The 20159-nt window shown below is 32.0% G+C and overlaps 1 protein-coding gene across 2 annotated transcripts in view; it reads right to left on the reverse strand.

Annotated features, from left to right (window-relative positions):
* Positions 1-2833: 2833 nt before the first annotated feature.
* The window catches only part of LOC115891903 (nuclear receptor-binding protein homolog), a 113765-nt gene continuing 96439 nt past the window's right edge, over positions 2834-20159 (reverse strand). For both annotated transcript variants that reach the window (XM_030912502.1, XM_030912501.1), the window contains exons 8-11: positions 10981-11167; positions 5077-5196; positions 4517-4666; positions 2834-4092 (exon numbers count right to left, since the gene is read on the reverse strand). In XM_030912502.1, the coding sequence (XP_030768362.1) occupies positions 4033-4092; positions 4517-4666; positions 5077-5196; positions 10981-11167 (517 nt within the window). In that variant the 3' untranslated portion in view covers positions 2834-4032. The remainder of the gene's footprint in view (positions 4093-4516; positions 4667-5076; positions 5197-10980; positions 11168-20159) is intronic.

A 20159-nucleotide genomic window follows, 5' to 3' on the forward strand; every position in this document is an offset into this window, starting at 1 on the left:
AAATTATTTACAATATTAATTTTATTTTGCCTAAAAATTTTATATAAAAGCGGCATGTCTTCATATTTAATTTCATCAAATCAAAAAGTAATAGTTCCTATACACATACACATATATACCTAGTACAGTATCCTATATCTCGAAGCGTATAATTTTAAATTAAAAATATTAAACTAAATAATTAACATAACTATAGAACGAAAAAAAAAATAATCGTATTATATTAAATTATTACTTTTGATTTGACTTAAATTCACAATATAGACAAAAATATAATATCTTGAGAACTCTTTACGGTTCGATTGCATTGATCTAAAAAAGAAGCTCCAAAAAATACAAATTTTTTCAAAATTATTACTCAAATAATTATTATAAATTAAAAAAAAATAAATGCAAGTTTTTTTTTATTTTGGAAAATTAATTTTTTGGAACCACCCTTTATAAATTCACACATTTCTTTCTTTTTCACTGTTTGTTTTTATTCTAAAGAAACCAAATTAAAAAAAAAATAAACAATTAATTCTCAGTCTTAAAACACTAAAAATAAAAACACAAAAAAAAACAGTTTTCTTCTGAACAATAACTTGACATTTCCTGTTAAAAGATTTTATTTAAAACTACTCTAGTATATTTTTTTGAATCTTTTAACAAAAAATAAATTTATTTATAAAAAATTGCTAAAGCCGAGACTACACGTAAGGCGTTTAGTGTTTTAAGCTCAATCTACACAGACATCGATTTGATTGGTCCGAATTCTACGAACTCAAGTTTTTTTTCCTAAAATTTCCTTTTTATAATCAGTCTCTAAGGGAACAACAACAAAAAAAAATAAAGGACGGTAAAGAAAAAATTGAGAAATATTGAGTATTAATCATTAAAATTATAGATATATGTCGGATGTCACTGCCATTTAATCGATTTTTTTGTCGAATAAATTTGAAATTTGGACGAAACCGTTAGGTTAGAAAAAAAACGGCGTCAAGTTGGCTCGGAAATGACAATCGATTACATTCTCCACATTTTCACATATAAAACGACAGAAATCTCCATTTCCAAGCCTACTCTGACGCCGTTTTTTTAACGTAAGGTACATCAATCTGTTGTTTGACGTCATTGCTATATGTAATTCCGTCATATTGATCGCAAACGTTTCTTAAAGACAAATTTCAAATTTATTCGATAAAAATAATTGAAAAACGGCTAGTACAATATTTTTTGACACCCAGTATACGGAGAAAAATTAAACAAATGTTAAGGAAGACTGGCTAAGGTTATCATAGTGTGTGTGTCTTTTTTAAATAAATTACTTGAAACTATTTATATCAAAAAGAAATGTGTTATTATTCAGTATAAATTTTCCTTATTAATAATATAACCTTAAAACTTAAAATTAAAAAAATTAATGTGTGTGTAAACAACGTTTGAGAAACTAACCGAAAAAAAATGGCACTTCAATGTATTTTATATACTTTTTTGAAAAATTTCTTTTCTAGTACGACGAAGATCGAGACTTTGATAGGAAAAATGCAAACGTAACGTAGTGATGTAAGTTTTTTAAACATTTTCCCCAATTTATACTATCCTAAGAAACATACTTAAACACTCTGAGTTAGTTTCACACGCCCTGTATATTATTGAAACTGAAATTCGACTTCAAAATGCATTCTGGACCTTTAAAACACACGTTTAAAGGTTTAGTACATTTCAACTAATTTGGGAGAAAGAAAAAAGGCGTCATGGTAGACGTAGAAATCTCATTAAATTTCAAGTTTTGTTGGGTTTAACGATAAACTGTAATAAAAATTAATATTTCCAGTAATTTTATGAAATATTCGCTATAATTACTGTTTAAACAAGTAAAACCATGTTTCTTATTATCCTAGTATAATAACGAACAATTATGGTTCATTTAAACTAATTAAACAGGTGGCAATCAAACTTTTTCCACAAATTATGTCAAATTAGGCGCTGGATCTATTTTTTTTCAGTGGCACACAAAATGTTTTTTCACTACGTGTAAAATAATTTTACTCAAGCTTTGCTATTAGTACATGATAAACTGCAAAGAAATTGAATATTATAAATAATATAGCAAAATAGCATCGTTATATCTGCTGTTTAAAAGCAAAATTAAAACACTTATGGTTTATTTGAACTAATTATACCAGTGGTAATCAAACTTTTTTTGCGGATTTATGTCAAAATATGGGCGCTGGAACTATTTTTGTTCAGTGGCACACAAAATGTTTCTTAGGACGTGTAAATATACGCTATACTGTGCTGTTTCTTAAATTTTTAGTACGTTTGCCATATCAAAATGTGAAGATAATTTATTTCACAAAATGTTATATAGATAAATAATAAATGATTATGATTGATACATCAGAAAAATATATTTTTTTCAGGAGTGTGTATTTTTTTTGGCTGTTGTTAAATTGGATAATTAATATTGTACTGCTGTTTGAACAAATCAATAATACTGACGAAAAATGTGTTGTTTTTTTGATAAAAAACTACGACGACCTATCTACAATTTTCAACAAAATTCAAATAAAATATCCTCCAAAATATTAAATCAATCATATTCCTATCAAATTCTCGACCTCGCCTCGATGCTGTAGCTCTCTAGCATACAGTACGTCGCGTTGAGACGATCTCCATCAAACTTAACCTCAAAAATCAGCGATTTTTGAGGTTAGTTTACTTTTTTGACATCTCAGTCGTGCGCCAGAGCCGCGCGCATCGATTTTAACTCCAATCACAGATCAACAACAATATTATTATGGTCAGCATGACTAGCGCAATGTCCGGCATATTTTTTTCGCAGTCTTCATTCGTAATAAAACTAACCTCGAATTAAAAAACGTAGTAGTATCTTTCTCTCCTTAAGACCTCTGTACGAAAAACAGAAACCTTAAAATTTTCATCTTCTTTGAAGTTAAATATTTTTTGTTCTAGTCGACCGATTTCGATGAATTTTTAGGCAATTTGTAGCTAAATCATTTGAATTGTTACAGCCTCTTTCTGAATTAAAAATTAAAATTTCTATTTGTTTTTTATACGAAGGAGAACAGAATGTTGTTTTTTTTTGGAGAAAGTTTGAAACACCCTGTGGAATGATTTAACATAGTAAGGATTTTAAAAACTGCTTTATCTTGGAGATGCATCTTTTCTCGATACTTTGTCTTTTGTTTCATCTCAACAGCTTTATTTTTGTTGGAGATACTTGCTTTTGAAGAAGGCTGTAACAATTAATAACAATTTTAGCACTAAAAGCACGGTTTTTCTTTTGGCCCTCATTAATACACCTATAACCTATAAAATAGCGTTTTTTTTGTTTTTTTCTATGCTATCAAGATTAATCAAAAAACAAACTCTAGAGAAAAGAAGCTCCTTAATGATAAAGTCGTTTTTAAATTCATCAAATTGTTAAAACATTCTACAGAGCGTTTTAAACTTTCGCCAAAATAACAATGTTTTGCTTTCCCTCGTATAATAGACAGATAGGAACTTTAATTTATAATATAAAAAAGAGGCTGAAAAGTCAAATAATTCAGCTTAAAAACGCTTAAAAAATCATCAAAATCGATCAACTAGATCTAAATATATTAAACTTTGGAGTAGACGAAAATTTTAAGGTGTTCGTGTTTCGTACAAGTCAGCGTATCTCTCTCTCTCTTTCTCGCTTCCCTCTCTCTCTCTCACTCTTTCGAAAAAGTTTATATATGTATACTATTTGTTATATATCACCCCCAATATATCTATTATATATAAATCATTTATACAAAACGCGATTTCTATCTCTTAGTATCACAAGACCCTGTTAAGACGGCCAACTCTCTTCTCTGTTTTATTTTGTTCGTCTCGCGTGGAGACGAGTTACTGGTCCATCGAGACTGGCGCGAATGCGCTGTTGCCGTTATCAGGGCGACGGGTAGTTGAAGTAGTAGTAGTAGAAGTGGCAAGGACGCGACTGCTCCACTGGCGGCACGGAGGAGCCTCCTGGGAGGGGGTCGCGTCGTCACTCTGTTACTAACTGGTGGTGTGCATCGGCACCTTGGCGGACGCCACTGAGTTCGGCAGCGACGTCACCTGAAACAAGAAGTAATTTCACAATTTAAACTGTGTACTATAAAATTATAGAAAAATCGTTTTTGTTAATCAAAAACTGTTAAAATTATTGTGCGTTGAAGTTTTACGATGAATATCTTTTAAACTGAGTTTAATACTTCCTATTAAAATTAACAGCTCATACTTGGAGAGAATTTTTGAAGAAAGTGAAAAAAAAATAGTCCATTTTTTTGACCCACCCTATTCTTCTATCTACCTTTGTTTATAGCGTTATATATCTTGTTGCGCATGCTTAAAGTCTTTACCAGCGATATAGAAGTATTAGGTACTTATGCATGAAAAAATCCCATTTCCAAGCAATCAGAAGTGGGATATTTTTAATTCCATTTTTAAAATTGCCTAGAATTGAGATTTTTTATTTAAAAAATGACTGTTTGATGCTTACCATTGCCGGTTGTGTGGTGTTTGGAACGGTTGTTATAGAATTCGCTACGTTTTTGCTATCATTGTCTTGGTTCGTCGTTGAACTGTTCTGATCCGATGAGGTATTCAGTAACGTTTCCTCTATCAGTGTAGCGATCTTTTCGCGATCCTCCTAGAATAAAAAAAAAATCCCTTTATTATTACAGATTAGTACAGCAAAAAACGTTGCCTATAAAGGCAAACAAACAGTTTATTTCATTAAGGGAACGTCCATTAATTAAATTGTCAAAAAAAATCCTTAATTTTATCTGTAAATACGAACTGGAAGTCATTTTTTGAAAAATTGTCTATGGAACTAAATCTGGCGAATATGGAGGATGGTCTACGGGTAGTTTTCTCTGGTTTATATTATTATAAAACCAAAAAATCTGGTTGTGAAGTATTTTAAAGAAGGTTCATTTGAACTACTCGTTACCTAGCAGCATACCAAGGTAAATTGATAGTTTCAAAAACGTCTCAAGTAGTTAATGGACACGCCCTAAGGTTTTTTAAAATTTAAATAACGTAATTTCTTGTACTCACCTCATTTACAAAACCGTAATGTACTAATTCTTGTGCAAGTATTTTGGGGTTATCTTTTGGAGAAATACAACTAGTTAAATGCCTATTCATCTTGTCATCCATACGCAAAACAATTGTCAACTGAAACAATAAAAAAAATCCTTAAGTAAAATAAAAATTTGCTTTTAATAAACAAAGTTAATAAAAAACTAAATATTCAAAAATTCACTAAGTTAAGACATAAAATGGTTGGCTTTTTATCTAGTTATGTCAGTCAAAAATAGTCTAAAAATAAGACTACCTTTTTCCGTATATCTGTTTGAAATGTATGCCAAAATATAAATTAGTTTTCAAAAATTTTACCTACAGTAAGACACCTGTGCATGGAGAATTCGCAAAATATTAACTCAAATAAATCTTTGTTGCTATGTCTAAAAATATAAAACGAATATAGAAGTATGTACGCATACTATTTCTATTTCTATATATACAGAGCGTCAATAAAATAATTTCGACCGAATTAGTAAAAAATTTATTTAGTGAAAATTATGAACCATTGAATGTTTAGGAGGGGAGTTAATCACCGCGACCTTATAAATCTAATTGTGTGTTCCCCTTTCTTGAGTTATAACGAGTTATAACTCATCATACAGTCTCAGGGCTTTAACAAAGGCCAGTATCTGAGACGGCTCCACAGAGGCCAGCTCTCCATCCTCGACATCAGACGTACCAAAGTTTATGGCTTGGAAGGTCGTCGTCTCGGCTCACTCAGTGATAAGGTGTTCTGGTGTTTCCCCATTTTCCCCACAGAATCTGCATTTGCCGTTGTTTCTCAGCTTTAGCCTACTGAGGTGTTCGTTGAGGAGACAGTGTCCTGTTAGAAATCCCGTGCCAATCCGAAGATTGTTTATACTTAATTCAAGGAGAACCTTTGATTTTTCTCGGTCGTTAAGTTCTGAGGAACTTTTTCGAGTGTCTTAGACCGTTGGAGGACACCCAATCCAAGTTACGGATGGAGTCTTCCAGATTTTTCAGTTCCGCCTTCAGTTGGTTCCCGTTTGGAAAACAGAACGGTTCTGGTCCAGTTAGTGGAGTGTTCGCTCCTTTCCTAGCTAGAACATTTGCTTTTTCATTGCCTTCTATCCCTTGGTGAGCAGGCACCCAGAGTAGGAGGAGTTTATTTTCTTTGCCTAATTTGTTGAACTTCTCTAGGCATTCTTTGACCAACTTCGAATTGATGGTTACTGAGTTGATCGCGTTAAGTGCTGCTTGACTATCGGATAGGATGGCAATTTCCTGTTTTCGATAGTTCCTATCTAAGATAAATTGTACGCTTCTTTCGATAGCGTAAATTTCTGCCTGAAGGATACTGGGGTAGGTGCCCATTGGATCGGAGTATTTAAGTTTCGACCCAAATACTCCTGTCCCTGTCCCTGCTTTGGTTTTGGAAGCATCAGTATACCACGTGATGGTATGGTCTTTTATATGCTGAGTAAGCGTTTCTTTCTTCCAATCCTATAGTAGGGATAATCAATCCAATTAGTAGGGATAACTTGGGTCAACAGAGTCTACATTGGACAACAATGGAGGTAATTACAAAGAGACTATTACATGAAAGAATATATAATTAAAAATATAATATTTTATTGACTCTCTGTTTTTCTATAAAACTGACTATGTATTTCCTAGTTGTATCAATATTTCTAGATTATTTTTACCTAAACTAAGTTAGGCTGAAACAAATGATGATACAATTTTGGTACTTAAGTATACATAAAAATATATATGCACGATCTAAAAATAGATATCAGTTTGCACAAGCATGATGTCATACAGGTAAACTAAATAGCGATAACAATATTCGCAAATAACCTTTTCATAAATAGTTCCAATATATCTCTCTCAATATCTGATAAAATTATTATTATAAACGTTACAAACCCATTTTTTTCAAATAATAACAATTTTGAACTGATATTCGATGTATAACCTGTCGATTTATCAGTAAAATTTAATCTTTTTTAACAAAGTGATTATTAAAGGGATTAGGTATTGATTCATTTATTTTTTTTACTTTGACTATTTTCAAGCTTAAAATTTGTAATTTCGTCACAACTTTTTCACTTGTCGTTGTAGTGATTCTTGACAAATAGATATATACAGGGTGAGTTTCCTACGATGTTCTCTATGGGTATCTCGGAAACTATTGGAGATCGAGAGTCGGTAAATGGGTAAAGAATTGCGGTTTTGTGGGGACATAAATATGCGCCTTTCAGATTTTTGAAAAAGTTCATGGCTTACTAGATATTTCGAAAAAAACAAACTTCGGCTATTTTAAAAATTGTCCCTAATTCCATTATAATCTATTTTAGACAAAAAGTTTTCAGATAAAATTTGTAGATAATCACATCCTTAATGAGACTGTGTTCTCCGTTTTTTTCTAAAGCCTGTCATTTTTGACATATAACACAAACTTATGTTTTTTTAAATGGAAACCATAGTTGGCCATGACTTCATAAAAAGCGTTATTTTTCAAGCTTTTCAGCGATATAAGCTATAATACGTTTTTTTCGAAAAATTACTGAGTTATAGCCAATTCTTATAATTTTTAAACAATTTCACTTAGTTAGCTATGGAAACAAGTTCAATCGCCGTTGCTCTCAGAAATGTGAAGCTGTCACATCCAAACTTTGTAAATTAAAATAAACAAAAAATGTAAATATGAATTTTTCAAGTTAAGAAGAGCATGTAAGATACTCGAGCATCAATAGAGTATATAATGAAATGTTAAAAATTATTTATATCATAATAATGCAGGGATAGGAAGAGGTGGACCAATTGCATGGGCCTCCTCGATCACCTGACCTATCCATTTTAGATTTTTTTATGCGGTATGGTTAACAATAAGGTTTACACAAAAAAAACTTATGAATTAAGAGAGACACTCGTTGTGGCGATGGCGGTACGAGAGAAGTTTAATTAAGTCGACAGGTCCTTCTGTGAGTCTAGGTAGTAATTCACTTTTAAAAGATGCAACTCAAAACTAAGAATTAGCTATAAATAAATTTAGCTTTTTTAACATATCTCTTTAGTTACCATTCACCGGTCAACGTATCCTCGAAAATGTATGGCCAAGAAAAGTTGAACCAATAATCCTACAGGTTTTTCTTCATTTGAAAAATTCATATTTACAATTTTTGTTTATTTTAATTTATAAAGTTTGGATGTGACAGCTTTACATTTCTGAGAGCAAAGATGATTGAACTTGTTTCCATGACTAACTAAGTGAAATTGTTTAAAAATGATAAGAATTGGCTATAACTCAGTAATTTTTCGAAAAAAAAAAAACATATTACTTTTACTTTTTACGAAGTCATGGCCAACTATGGTTTCCATTTAAAAAAAACATATGTTTGTGTCATATCTCAAAAATGACAGGCTTTAGAAAAAAAAACGGAGGATACAATCTCATTAAGGATGTGATTATCTACAACTTTCATCTGAAAACTTTTTGTCTAAAATAGCTTATAATGGAATTAGAGATAAAATAGCCAAAATTTGTTTTTTTCGAAATATCTAGTAAGCCATGAACTTTTTCAAAAATCTGAAAGGCGCATATTTATGACCCCACAAAACTGCAATTCTTTCCCCATTTAACCGAGTCTCTATCTCCAGTAGTTTCCGAGATACCCACAGAGAACACCGTAGGAAACTCACCTTGTATTGTTATAAAATTACTTATTAGTGAAAACTTGCTCAATAATTAATTTTCATGTTTTTAGTCTGGGAACTATCAATTAACATTTTTTACATTTAACATTAGATTTCGGAAAAGGCCAATATATCGACTCTAAAATTCAGAAATTGAAAGAGAGCTTTCTGGAAATTAAAAGACAGGGTTTTCTACAATCATGACATGAGCACAAATTAACTACAACAGATGCGAAAGAACACCGAATTACGCGTTCAGGTTTCTGTGACCTTCAGAAAGAGTTCATAGACAATCCGCATCAATGTATAGTTTGGGTTATTATTTGTTTGGGTGAAAATAATCTGCACCAATATGTTATCGAGGCATATAATTTCACAGTAATTTAATAGATTGCTCGTCATATTATATCAGTTCGTAGGAGATTAGGAAAAAAAAGATATTTATAGTATAAAAAATTAATTTATTTAACAAAATTTAATTAAAGATGTGACAAAATAGTTACTTTTCTATCTATCTTTATTTTTTGTAAACTTTAATGCATAAAATATTTTCAATCTAATAAATAATTTAATGATGTAAATAAGAGGACATTTCTCACATGGGTGGTCAAATTCTATAGTTTTCATTATATCAAACAGCCTCTGAATGTTTTCTTCAGTGCAAAACTCATCAAAATTTAATATAAATAATTTTTCTATTTCCAGTGAATAAAATGAACAAATTTTTCCACTTTCATGATCAAAGGCTTTTAAATGGGTAAATAATTTCGAGTTATCCAGAGATTCGGATTCTTTTGCAAATTTTAGACAAATATCACATTGATGTATTTGAAGACCCTTTTAATTGATGTAGTCAAACATAATTAAAGGCATTTTGAGTTGAAAACATTTCTCAGAGGCTGTTTGATATAATGAAAACTATAGAATTTGACCACCCATGTGAGAAATTTCCTCTTATTTACATCATTAAATGATTTATTAGATTGAAAATATTTGATGTATTAAAGTTTACAAATAAAGATTTATATAGTCGAAAAAAGTCCGATAGAACCAATAGAAAGGTACTATTTTGTCACATTTTTAATTAATTTTGTTAAATAAATTAATTTTTATACTATAAATATCTTTTTTTTCCTTATAAATAAACACATTTGTATCCCATTTTAAATAAGATATACAAATTACCAAAACTTAGAAATAACAGTTCAAAAGTTCAACAAAAATCCTACACCCGTTTTTAAAAAGAAACATATAACCACGCACTATGTCCTTCCAGCAAGCGAATACGACACAGCATAAGTTTCCGGACTAAACGACTGGTGTATTTACCACTCAATAGGCGTGTGGGGTTTGCCGAGCGGTTTCCGATGCAGTCGCTTTCTTTCGCATCTGTTATAGGTAATTTGTGACATGAGTACAAAAACGAAACTTGCAGTGTACCGAGCAATATCCCCAATCCCCACCGTGTTATATGGAAGCGAAACCTGGGTGCCGTACAGCCGGCACATGAACGCATTAAACAAATTGTAACAGAGACACCTTAGACAACTGTTAAGAATCCGATGGTACCACCATGTCTCAAAATTATCGATCCTTGAAAAGGCTAGCTGTGAGAGCGCTGAAGTTATGATTGCTAAATCCCACTTAAGATGGGCTCGTCACGTATGCAGGATGCAAGAAAACCGCCTACCGAAATCTCTTCTTTACGGTGAGTTTGTACACTTTGGCAAGAGCAAACTAAGTGGACAACATAAAAGGTACAAAGCTATTTTCCACGAAAATTTAAAGGGGATAAGCATATAAAATCAGTGGGAGGAAGCAGCGTAGCAGAAGAATTGTAAACTCGGTTAACAACGACAACCAAAAAGTTAAGAGGCAACAAAGTAATGAGATTTTTGAATGTCCGGAACGCGGAAGAGAGATAACATCACGTATCGGGCTTTTCAGTCACAGAAAAGCTCATGAAAGAAAACGCCATGCGTAACTATCTTCTGATGCGTGTCAAATACTCGTCAGCGAGTAAAAGCAGTAAGTAAGTAACATTTTTAAAGCTTCTTTGTAAGATTTACAGTAATCTCACTGTAATACACAATATCTTGCCAGATTTATACACCTTGCATAAAACCGATTAAGGTTATCTTTTAACGTCGAATATGTCACTTTATCTCAAAATAACGTTTAAGAAGTGTAAGCATGTGTAACAGTCTGTCTTACCAATAAATCACAGCTTTCTTCTTTGGACTTAACATCACACATCATATTAACTATTTTCCTATTTTCTACATCAGTCGGTTCGGGCGTGACGGATTTGACAGATTCCGCCATTTCCGGTGATATGGCCCTGGATCGGACCAGTGGAGCCTGTTTGGCACTGAAAGCCGTCAGTGGATAGATACCGTTCCTGGAAAAACAAAAAAAAACGATTATTTTCGTATTAATTTAAATATTCATAAATTCTCTTGAGATAATGTAGGGAAATAACATAATTTTAACTGTGCCACTGTGTACTTGACAAGTATTTTTTATTAGCATACAGGGTCTCGCGAGAATGCGGCGTACCACCTAAAATAAATAACTTAGAAATTCTGTATAGATGCCCGAAGCCACATTACTTAATATTTGAAGAGACGTGACGTCATATTTAGTTATTATTTCTATATACAGGGTCGCTGTTATGTTACGGTCGATTATTAGGTAAACTATAGGAGGTACCGCAAAAAGTTAAAAACAAAAGTTATAGGATTTTAAAATTTCTATTAGCGAGTAATAAATTTAAGTATACAGGGTCGGTCATAAAGTCGTGGCACATCAAAGTTTCATTTTTTTTAAATGGAACCAACTTAAAACGGATATTATAATGAAACTGCAGGTCGCGCAACGCTCAATGGAACGAAATATGCTGGGAATAACCAAGAAAAACCGTAAAAAAATAGGGTGGATACGATAAAAGACTCAGGTGATAGATGTCAATCAGAAAATCAAATTCCTCAAGTGGCAATGTTGTTTACACTGTATTTACCCAAAATCGGCCTTCAGGGTTTTAAAATAAGCCTGAGATTAAAGCACCGACCTTTGCGTATCTTATTTTCGTCCTCCCTGCGATCAAAATAAAAATATTTCTCATTCGTATCGAAATTTTTCGGTAGTGAATAAGCCAAAAAACATGTGTATCTAAAAAATCTATAAATAATTTCACGCTGACATCAATGGTGGGTATACAAAGTGAAACATGTCCATTAATCGCATTGGTTAGTAAAAGACAGAAAATATCAAATATTTTTTTCTCAAGTCATAAAAGAAAGTATTAATCATACATAAACTTTGGATTAGTCAGTTTTAGAGACAGAAAGATCAGTAAACATAGAAGAGTTCCAAAATATTTATTTACATTTACAATTATCCATTAAATATTGAAATAATATACCGGGTGTTCTATTTAAAATAAAGGAGTAGCTTTTAAAAGTGACCAATGTTCAATATTAATTTTCTCTCACCCTGTATAACTTTTCGGGTTAGGTTAGGTTATTTTAATTTGGTTTAACCTTTGAATAAGAAGACTAAGGAAGGAGCATAATGCTATCCATGTATTCATGCATGGTGGGCGGAAAAAGCACTCTAGGGTGGGGATCCTTGACAGTTCTGTTTGACGATTCATTTGACACATATTTGAATTTGATTTGAAATTTTATGGATTTGTCAGTGTTTACGGAGCTTATTTTATGTTATTTATTATTTATTCTACTACTGATAGTTGTATAAAGGTAGTAAATCTAGATGGAAATTGTGGCAGAACTTAAATTAACATCACTATCGCGATTTATCGAAAAAGACTCTAAAATAGTTGGTTGTGTAGCGTGCGGTAGATCTCGGCAAAAATCGAGTGAAATAATGGAACAACTTTTCGCTAGTAAGTGACTATCTAATATACATACGTGTAGTAAACCGATCATTTATGAAATTCACTTAAATTAACTAATTATGTATTTTTTCTTTTATTTTTGCTTTTATTTACTACTTCTCAAAAATTAGATGTCAAAGAATTTAGATACATCAATTTGATTTACCAGATTTACCTGCTTCAGTAGCGTATCGGATGTTTGTGTTAATAAATAATTATTATAACTTATCTATTTTTATTAGAATTATATATTTTTGTAACAATTTTAATAACTACCAACATTTATTCACAACGTCAAATAAAACAACATATTATTGAGTCTACCCCACGTCTACCATACATCATAGTTTTACATTTTTTAAATAAAATTAGAACGGCACTGATAAACCGGAATTTAAGTCGGCCATATTTAAGGCCCATCGCGGTGGACCTAAGATTTTTGATATGCTCCTTCCTTAGTCTTCTTATTCAAAGGGTTTAACATACAATGGTTATTTTAACTAAATATCAGGCTATACAGAGTAAATTAGAATTTCGGTACTTTTGTTATTGAAATTTAAAATTTTTCATTTTCACAAAATGTTTAATATGTCAAAAACCTTGCATTTTAGCCATATACGTCTTTAATAAAACACACATTTATTTTTTCCCTAGAATCCGAAAATCAATTAATATATAGGGTGTTCCATTACAACAAAAAAAACAATATTGATGCGTAACTTTTTTTGGGATACCCTGTAGAACAAAATTAACCTTCATATGTTCCCAAAATTCTATTTCGATATTAAGCACCATTCTCCTTCGTATGAGAGGCGCCACCATGTGTACCCATATTTTTTTTTATTAAAATTAACAGCATTGTAACCGGCACATTTATTCCCTGAGTTTATAGAATTCCAAATTCTGCACTCATCACCAAAGGATATCAAGCATGTGATAATTATTATGAAGCTGCTAAAAATATTTGGCACGCCTTTGCTAATTATTTGACAAAAATTTTCGCATATAATCAACGGTATTCTTTTAAGTTAAAAAAATACCATACCATCGAAAAAAAGCCGTCAGAGTTAGCTTGGAAATGAAGTTTTCATTCAAAATCAAAATGTTCATTCATTTCTAAACATGCATCAAAATGCATTACTGTATTTTGATCTTAGAAGATTATTTTCTTTTATCTATGATTTTGATGCATAATAGACGCGTGTCAAATTTCTTAAAGATATCTATAATAACATCAGAGTTATTACGAAAATTTTACCACCCTGTATCTCAAAAGTTAAGATACTCAGGACATATATTCGTATGAAGGTGTTTTTCTTAACCAATAAAAACAATGTTGAACTGGTGTGGCACGGTTGAATGAATAAAATAACTAAAATTCGAGCATAAAATGTGCAGCTTAGGACTTTTAGTTTCAAAAACCCAATATAACAAAGAAAACAGAAAAAATAAAGGTACTTACAATGCTAACAACTTCAATTGAAGCTGCAGAGTCGACGAAGCGGCCGATGCCAACAAGTTATCGCACACAATCATGACTACGGCCCACCAAGCTGATTTCCTTATAATTTTTCGAAAAAATAAATATCCGCTCAAAAGTCACCTACAGAGTGTACCGAAAATAGCCGGAAATCTATTTTTAAACCGCTAGAGAAGTTCTCGGTCGAAAAAACAACAAAGCGACCGCGAACAACCGATCGAAAATTGGACGGTGAAAAATTTGAAATGACGCACTAAATGAGCGGAATCGACTTGCTAGACCGCCAGGCTCGGCGAAAACACCACCTGGCTGTCGATTCGCGCACTATTTATTAGACCGCGGGATATCTTATCTCGTGACGTCAATGGCAGTGTGTGAGACGGAGTTTTATGAGAGAGAAAGAGATGAAACGAATTTTATATATACAGGGAGATTCGTTGCTTAGAAATACGAAACCAAAAAATTGTTTTTCTTCTTCTTTTACTTATTTAAGATCTAGTCGATCTGTTCAGTCCTCTGTATACCCCAGTGCAGTTATGACATTCACCATGTTGAAATTGCAAAAATTTTTAGAAAGCTGCGACCATTGAAAATAGTTAGCCTTAGTAACCCTTATTAACATACTAAAAGTCCACATTTGTCCGATGTGTGCGTCATCAAAAAAAATCGGCCGCCATCTTGAATTTTGGTACTTTTTGGGAAAAAATGTAAATAGCTCGAAAACGGTTTGTTATAGCGAAAAACTTCAAGAGGTAAAAATTAAAGAGAATAAAAAACTCTATTAGAATCAATAAAAAATAGTGTATTATCCTACAAAAAAGATTTGAAAATCGAGAAATTTTTAAAAGGAATCACCGAAATGCAAATTACTAATTTTTTAAGCTTATTAACAAATAACATGGATATTTAGCATCAATTCAACTGAAATACAATCCTTGTGACATTTTCAAGAAATATTTTTTATTGGTGGTTTAATAATATTTCAAAATTAACAAAAATTGTCAAAGCTATCCTTTACTAAATACATGTGTACTAATAATGTGCGAAAGCAGTCTCCACCTTGTCCCGGTCGGGGCTATTTGCACTTAAACCAAGATCTTATTGTTACCATTTTGTAAACAACTTGTTTTTAAAAATACAGTGACAGTTTGAAAAATTAGGTTACAGGCAGTTACAGGTTGGAAGAAAAAAATAAAATGTAATGTAAACTGGCGACTTTCAAAACGTTGCAAAAAGATCCTCATCTGCGACAAATTACATCCGTTTTTTTTAGATCCTGCAGCACAAAAATCTGAGCTAGTCGAAGCTGGAAATACATTCTTATTTTCATTATATGGTCGACATAGGCTAGCAAAAGATTTAGATCAATTGAGGTATTTTAAATATAAAGCCTTTACATCTCATCAGGTACTTATAGTAAAAACTTTGATTTAGCTACCTTATCTCCAACAACTAACGCAGCTGAAAATCATTATTATAGGACCTATTTATAAATGCAGTATTGGCTAAATAACGGAGAAGAGGCAACAGAATGTGGATGGAGTAAAAAAACTGATACCTTAGTTCCAAAAACAATGTCAAACGCAGTGGCACCAGAATTTGTATTGAAAATGATTTACTGTAATTGCAAATCTGGATGTAATAAACTCTGTACCATTGCGATAAAAAAAAAGTAGTACAAGAATTAGTAGTCCCAGATGGAACTCCTGGTCTATAAGGATATTTGAATTATATTGAATTTTGGATTTAGCCAACAACACTGTTTTTTTGTTTATCCCTAATGCATCTGGAATGTCCCTTATGGGAACCCCATCCCTTAATCGCGTAAATATAATCGATTTTTGCTCTGAAGTTAAAGGCATTTTTTAAAAATTACGTGACAATGACATAAGAATATAGACCAGCAGATTAAATCATATTTTGTTGTACTACTTTTTTTAATCGCAGTGGTACATGTTTAAAATCCAATATGCCATGTTAATGCTTGTGTGGTAACTGTAATGGTATTTCTTGCGAGAACAAACAAGTATCGGTCGATGAAGAACAAATCGAATAAAATTGTAAATTTCATTTTTTTTCCTAGAGATGACAGTTTGAAAAGTTAGGTTACAAGTTGGTAACACATTTTTATTAAAATGGTCAAAATTTGACTTATTGTTATTCGATTTGTAGGGGTATGTTTATAATGTATTTATCATAATGAAAAAGTGTTAAGATCTTAGGTTAAGATCGTAGATGATATTTATGTCAAAAAGACATTCGCAAGTAGTTTATTACATTTTACTTTTTTCTTCCAACCTGTAGCCTAATTTTTCAAACTGTCACTGTATTTTTAAAAACAAGTTGTTCACAAAATGGCAACAAAAAGACCTTGGTTTAAGTGCAAATCATGGTACAAAGAAAACAAGGTATGATCGATAGCGGCTCCAATTTCGTTAAGTTTGCGCATACCACCTGTGACGTCATACGCCATACAAAAAGATATCCATATTATCCAATTGCCACTAATAAAAAAAGACCTAAAATAGGGAAGAATTGGGACATTCCCAAAAGTTATGTTTTGACATCGAGCTTGACATTTGAAAAATTATTTTCACTTTTTGACACAATCAAATTTCACAGATGACACAATCTGTTTGACAATTTGAAATTGGCGCGCAGAGCTTGCCGACCAATGGTGCCGTTTATCACCTGTGACGTAATGACCAACCTGCGCAATATCATACCTTGTATTCTTTGTACCATGAGTGCAAATAGCCCCGACCGGAACAAGGTGGAGGCTGCTTTTGCACATTATTAGTACACATGTATTTAGTAAAGGATAGCTTTGACAATTTTTGTTAATTTTGAAATATTATTAAACCACCAATAAATATTTCTTGAAAATGTCACAAGGACTGTATTTTAGTTGAATTGATGCTAAATATCCGTGTTATTTGTTAATAAGCTTAAAAAAATAGTAATTTGCATTTCGGTGATTCCTTTTAAAAATTGCTCGATTTTCAAAAAAATTTTGTACGTCACTGCGTTAGGATAATAAACTATTCTATATTGATTCTGATAGAGTTTTTTATTCTCTTTAATTTTTACCTCTTGAAGTTTTTCACTATAGCGCACCGTTTTCGAGTTATTTACATTTTTTCTCAAAAAGTACCAAAATTCAAGATGGCGGCCGATTTTTTTTGATGACGCACACATCGGACAAATGGGGACTTTTAGTATGTTAATAAGGGTTACTAAGGCTAACTATTTTCAATGGTCGCAGCTTTCTAAAAATTTTTGCAAATTCAAAATTATTTGCACTGGCCTAGTAGGAGTTCTTGGGAGATGGACTGCCAAGTGTCTTTCCATCTTTTTGGAGGTCTTCCCGGCTGTCTCTTACCCATGGGTTTCCCTTCGAGAGCTGTGCGTGGTAGCCTGTTTTCTTCCATGCGTTTTACATGTGCGAATCATTGCCTCTTTCTTTGCCTACCCCATCTCACTACGTCCTGTGTTCCACATTGTTGTCTGATATTTGTGTTTCTAATTCTGTCTCTTCTAGTCTCCCCATTATGGTTCTTAGGTTCTTCATTTCAGCGACTTTTAACATACTTTTGGTCTTGTTTGTTTCCTCCCAAATCGCGTTTGTGTGCCCAAACGTGCTTTGATGAAGGCTAGATTAAGGTTTGCAGAGCTTCAGCATTTGCCATAAAATAGAGAGCAATTTGTTACAAAACCATATAAATTATATATCACTGTAATCGCAAAACTTCAATCTATATCCGTATTGTAACGGAATTTTAAATTATGGCTTTATTTTCGAGAAAATTTAGTCCAAACGTAAGAAATATTTTGTTGATGTTTGCCGATTTTCATTTCATAGCCATCGCCATTTTTTTCGATCATATTGTATAATTATCATATACGATCTTCGTTTTACTTCTTTTTTTTTTTAATTAATAAGTAGCCACCTAGCACTTTTTTGTTTACATCTCCTTTGTCTATCTTACGTACCTTCAACTCTTGTAAACACTGCTTATTTTATATCGTTATGATTTCTGATAAACTAACCTTAAATTAATTTTCTTGGTGGTATTTTTGGCTGCTCAAAATTGCAACCATTTCTTTCCAATATAATGTCTATGATTTAACATGACAGGCAAAACTTTCATGTATATTTCAGTCCTTTAGACATACTATCATAAATAGTTTTTGTTCACCCTGTAGCCCCTTAATTTTACCTCACAGTCATTAGGTAACGCTTATTTTTAATAACTGTCATTTTATTTAAATGACGTCAGCAAACAGCTAGACGCAAGTGCTTTATTTAGTGTTTTCCAGGTAGTTACTTTTATGTTTTTAATAGTAATAAACATTGGTAAATTATATTTCAATTAATATTCTATAAATATGTTGAATAGTTATTTTGATATTTTTATTCTTTTTTCTTTTCTTAAAATTAAAATTACTTATAACATAAGGGTTGTGATCTGAAACAAATAACAGTAACATTATACAAGCTAAGTATAAACAGAAAAAAGGCTAGCTAACTTTATTTGTTAAAACAAGTATACATGCTCGGCAAGGTCCAGCTTTGGGCGCTGATTTTAGTGTGTACGAAGAATACAGTCAATAATACGCTCAGTACGATAAGATGTACTGAACAAAGAAAGAAGAGCCAGTATTTTCCCAAACGCATGAAATATAGCGTCGGAATAAGTGGTTATATAATAAACACTTCGCATTTTTCTTTCTCCGACTTACAAGACCGCCATAACGATTCACTCCTATAGATGATACCAAATTACGGTGATCCGTACCTTTCAGTTACGTGATTAAGCTTCACCGGTACAGTGTTGCCCAATTTTTACACATTTTCTTTTAATCAAAATATTTTAGAAAACAAAAATCAATGAATTATAAATATATAAACAGTTATTATTTACATATCAACAAAACTCAGCTACTTAAGGGACATAAAGGTCCACTATAACCACTTTCCCGTTCAAAAGATTCTAATAAAGTTGCGATGAGTTTTTTGCAACGGCTGTTAAACTGCTTCGGTATCTACAAGCACTCTAAAAAGAACAATTTTTGACTGCAAGGTTTGCTAGTAAAAATATTTAAGCTTGTAACACAATGTATGTGTATGTAGTATTAAGGTAGTTTTTAAGAAACGTGTTATATTAAACATGGAAATTATAGGAACTGTAACAAATGTTATATTTTAATTTATATTTCTATGCCCTGGTGTCTCTTCGAAGAGCCGCACAAACAAAATCTGTTGCCAATAAAATAATGACTATTTTCTAAACCAATAAACGCCTGCATTACTTTTCCTCATGACACAGACTTTTCTGTTTATATAGACTTTAAAATGCTGTAAAATTCCTCGAAAAATATTTATAATTTCAGGTTAACTTTTTTTGGCTCAGAAGTATACCACAGTCTAATCATTAGACAGCCAGTAGATTTTTTCCTTACTATTAAGGCCATTCAATGCCGGAAACATTGCGACCTGTAAGACCTATGGTGTCTGTGTCCTTCCTATGTCTCAATCCATTCTCATACTACTGTACCGTGCACCAGCTTAGGTAGGTCCTTGACCTTTATCACAGAGTCTGCAGCAAAAACTTCCTTGAAATAGGTTTGGTTCAGGTAGGAGATTGTTCAGGTAGCAGTTGACAGCTGACTGATGTCCTGTGAGGATTACACTCAATTCATCTCTGCTGAGCATCAGCAGTTCATTTAAAAGTTAATATTTAGTTTATTAACTATTTCTACTAATTGAAAAATACTACTAATAATTACTAACGCCTACGCCAATGGAAACCATTAATTTATTCCATTAATTTTGACGTCCTGAATCAAGCTCAAACCTGAACACAATGATAAAAAATTACACGAGAGAAACTATATAACTTAAAAACCATTTTTGACCTACATCTTTACTATTTTTCTAAACTCAGTCCTTTAAAAATATTTTTATATAACGGAAGTAGTAAAAAAAGTTGTTTTTTTCACAAATACCAACCT

This window comes from Sitophilus oryzae, unplaced genomic scaffold (assembly GCF_002938485.1).
Source record: "Sitophilus oryzae breed Bouriz unplaced genomic scaffold, Soryzae_2.0 scaffold_119_pilon_pilon, whole genome shotgun sequence".
NCBI lineage: Eukaryota > Metazoa > Arthropoda > Insecta > Coleoptera > Curculionidae > Sitophilus > Sitophilus oryzae.